This window comes from Limulus polyphemus, unplaced genomic scaffold, assembly GCF_000517525.1.
Source record: "Limulus polyphemus unplaced genomic scaffold, Limulus_polyphemus-2.1.2 Scaffold5942, whole genome shotgun sequence".
NCBI classification, from domain to species: Eukaryota; Metazoa; Arthropoda; class Merostomata; order Xiphosura; family Limulidae; genus Limulus; species Limulus polyphemus.
Window position 1 is genome coordinate 13,224 of NW_013671552.1, and position 4,224 is coordinate 17,447.

The window sequence follows — 4,224 nt, forward strand, 5'->3', positions numbered from 1 at the left end:
CATTAATTGTCCATTAAAAACTGTACCCTGACATTTGATGCAACGAATACTTTAAAACCTGTATCTTAATCTCTGATGCAGCGAATTCTATACAAACTGACCCTAACTTCTGATGCAGCAAATACTGTACAAACTCTTTCCTAACCTTTAATGCAACGAATACCTGTACCTTAAAATGCAGCGAATGCTGTACCAACGTGAGCCTAACCTCTGATGCAGCAAATACTGTAAAACCTGTAAGTCTGTACCCTAACCTCTGGTACAGTCAGTACTGAACCAAGTGCATCATAATCTTTAGGCCAGTAAATACTGCATACCAGCAAATCCTTAACTTACTTCTGGTCTAGCAAACGATCAAAAACTTGTTCATACAAGAAAACATTATTAGACTATTTTTCCTTCCACTCTGTAAGTTTTGTAACAGAAGATAATTGCTACCACTACATAAGTCTTCCTCTTTTTCATAATTTTAATCAAACAGAACTTTAGGCAGGTGTATACGTATGTAGTTGCATACTGAATCTTGTGTTATAACTAGAGTACTTGTTTTTAAGTTAACATGTGTGACTTCCAGTGTTTCAATTATTCTACTCTCTTCGTTCACGTTAAGTAAATGTACGTTCTTTTATTTTATACTATTTCCCATTTTCTATATCAACTTTGTTTTTTATAGTATCAGAGGTTGTTACACAGTAAAATATTACACGAACCAACAGGTACAATACTTCAAGTTTGTTTGTATGTTACTTTCTATCCTGCGTATTACCGTGTGCTTTCTTACTCTCTGTTCTATTATAGCTTTCTCATTAAGAAAGTTAAATCATTTTGTTTATAACTATAACTATTTTATAACTATTCAGTTATTTTAAAGAAAAATAGTTTAAATAAACTATGGCTGGGGTAAAGTTTACCTAGTGATATATCTAAGCTTTTAGGCTTGGATTATATCAATATGGAAGAAGGTATGGAGAAATTTGAGCAAGTAAATCCAATTACATAAAAAAAGACGAAACCCAAAGCAAGAAAGTAAGCAAAATAAAATTAATCAAAAACCAACAATAATTTTTACTGATGAAGATTCAAACACTGATATGGAAGAAGAAGGATGGCAAGTGTTTGGTAAAAAGCCTAAATTACAAAGAAGAAGGATGGTAGCCAAATTTACGGTAAAAGTTTACCACCAATTATTGTGGAGAACATAGCTACTGGATTTAATGACATCCAGATGTGTAAAAAAAATATGAAAAATTCCTGGCGTTACAATTTCTAACATTAAATAGCTAAGAAATACTAATGTATTTATTAAATCTGAGGATAGCTATTATTACGGAAAACTGTTAGATAAATGGCCTATTGAAATGTTTAATAATGCACAAGTTATAGTTAGATTGCCTTCTGCTATGCAGAACCAAAAGTAGCAGTAGTCAAAGGTATCAACCATAGTATAAATCCAGAAGACATCATGGAAGAATTAAACAAACAAGAGATAGGAACAAGCAAAGCATAAATGATTATAAGCCGAAGAACAAGTGAACCTGCAACTTCAGTTAAAGGATTCTTAAATAATGAAGATGATGTCAAAAATTAGTAAAATAAGGCCTTAAAATTGAGTTTTTAAACTTCAAGATTGAAGAATTCAAAAGAAGTTTTCCAGTCCTTCAATGCTATAAATGCCAAAAATATGGCCATATGGCAGATGTGTGCATTGACATCACGAAATGTGTAAGATGTGCGGGTGATCATGGAGTAAAAAGTTACCCAAATTTCGGAAATTTTCTTTAGAGATAAATGGTAAATATATTCTTCTTGTTAACTGCGTATAGTGTCTGCGTATGTAATCAGAGTCTATTGTTGAAACACAGGGGTTTTACCATTGTGCCCCAGTTGAGGAGTGGGGTTGGGGTATAAGAATAATTCATCGTTAAATGTGTTTTTATTGTTGCGCTACATCAAACTTTCGGGATTTTAAGGGAATATATTGTTAAAATAAAGGATTTCACCAGAAGGTTATTTATGTAGTTTATCATTTCCAGATCATCAATTGAACTTTAGGATACCGTTCCCTGTGTCATTTCTAGAAATGGAAGCTCGTCCATTTATAGCAGTTTTGGGGTGTTTTCTGATGTATGTTGGTCTTGGTACACTACATCTGTTTGGAAATATCACCCCTTATTTAACGTCTTACCTCAGAAAAAGAGTTGATAATAACACAACATATGAAGAAACAACTTGGATTATCTACACAACTGAATTTATAATGTCATTCATATTCATTGGAGTTTGGCTAGCTGAACGGATTGGACAAAAGTCTACTATCATGATTGGTACTGTTGTTTTCAGGTAGGAAAATATTTGAGTTGTATAGTAAGCAATAACAGACATTAAAGTTTCTAGATGTCTTTGGTACTTGTGTGATAATTTTTAATCATTAAATTTCATCGGACAAAGTCGTGCAAACAGTGTTTATAATACGTTATTTCAATTATAAGATATAGTGTCTATATGTATAGTACAGTGTTCAAATAATCAGGAGTAGTATAGTGTTTAAACTACTAGATGTAGTATAATGTCTATATTTTGATGTATATTATATTATAGTATCTAAAATATAAGGTGTTGTATAGTGCTTAAACTATAAGGTATTGTGTAGTGTCTAAACTATGAGGTGTTGTATACTGCTTAAACTATGATGTGTGGTACAGTATGTAGAGTATTTACTGCACCAGGGATAGGGTACAGTATGTAGAGTATTTACTAAACCAGGGATAGGGTACACTATCTAGAGTATTTACTACACCAGGGATAGGTACAATATGTCGAATATTTACTGCACCGGAGATAGGGTACAGTATGTAGAGTATTTAATGCACAGGGGATAGGGTACAGTATGTAGAGTATTTACTAAAAAAGAGATAGGGTACACTATACAGAGTAATTACTACACCAATGATAGGTACAATATGTCGAGTATTTACTACACCAGGGATAGGGTACACTATGTAGAATATTTACTGCACCAGGGAATGGGTACACTACGTAGATTATTTACTGCATCAGTGATATGGTACGGTATGTAGAGTATTTACTGCACCAGGGATAGGGTACAGTATGTAGAGTACTAACTAAACCAGGAATAGGGTACACTATGTAGAGTATTTACTACACCAGTGATAGGTACACTATGTCGAGTATTTACTACACCAAGGATAGGGTACACTATGTAGAGTATTTACTGCACCAGGGATAGGGTACTTTATGTAGAGTATTTACTGTCCCAGGGATACGGGTACAGTATGTAGAGTATTTACTGTACCAGGGATAGGGTACAGTATGTAGAATATTTACTGCACCAGGGATATGGTACAGTTTGTAGAGTATTTACTACACCAGGAATAGGGTACACTATGTAGTGTATTTACTACCCCAGGGATATGGTACACAATGTAGAGTATTTACTACACCAGGGATAGGGTACAGTAAGTAGAGTATTTACTGCACAAGGGATAGGGTACACTATATAGAGTATTTACTATACCTGGGAAAGGGTACAGTATGTAGAGTAGTTACTGCACCAGGGAAAGGTACGATATGTAAGGTATTTACTACACCAGGGATAGATTGAACTATGTCGAGTGAATACTACACCAAGGATAGGGTACACTAATTAGAGTATTTATTACACCAGGGAAAGTTACACTATGTATAGTATTTACTACACCGGGTGTTGGTGTACACTATGTCGAGTATTTACTACACCAAGGATAGGGTACACTATGTTGAGTATTTACTGCACCAGGGATAGGGTACTTTATGTAAAGTATTTACTCAACCAGGGATAGTGTAACTATGTAGAGTATTTACTAAACCAGGGATATGTACAATATGTCGAGTATTTACTACACCAGGGATAGGGAACAGTATATAGAGTATTTACTATACCAGAGATAGGCTACAGTATGTAGACTTTTTACTAAACCAGGGATAGGGTACACTATGTAGAGTATTTACTACACCAGGGATAGGGTACAGTAAGTAGAGTATTTACTGCACAAGGGATAGGGTACACTATGTAGAGTATTTAATGCACCGGAGATAGGGTACAGTATGGTGAGTATTTACTTCACCAGAAATATAGTTCACTATATAGAGTATTTACTGCACCAGAAATATAGTTCACTATATAGAGTATTTACTGCACCAGAAATATGGTGAACTATGTCGGGT

General features: G+C 34.3%; 1 protein-coding gene across 1 annotated transcript in view; it reads left to right on the forward strand.

Moving 5' to 3' along the window:
- The first annotated feature begins 2,080 nt into the window (after positions 1 to 2,080).
- The window catches only part of LOC106473166, a 12,848-nt gene continuing 10,704 nt past the window's right edge, over positions 2,081 to 4,224 (forward strand). The window contains exon 1 of the mRNA XM_022401658.1: positions 2,081 to 2,340. Coding sequence (XP_022257366.1) covers positions 2,081 to 2,340 — 260 coding nt within the window. The remainder of the gene's footprint in view (positions 2,341 to 4,224) is intronic.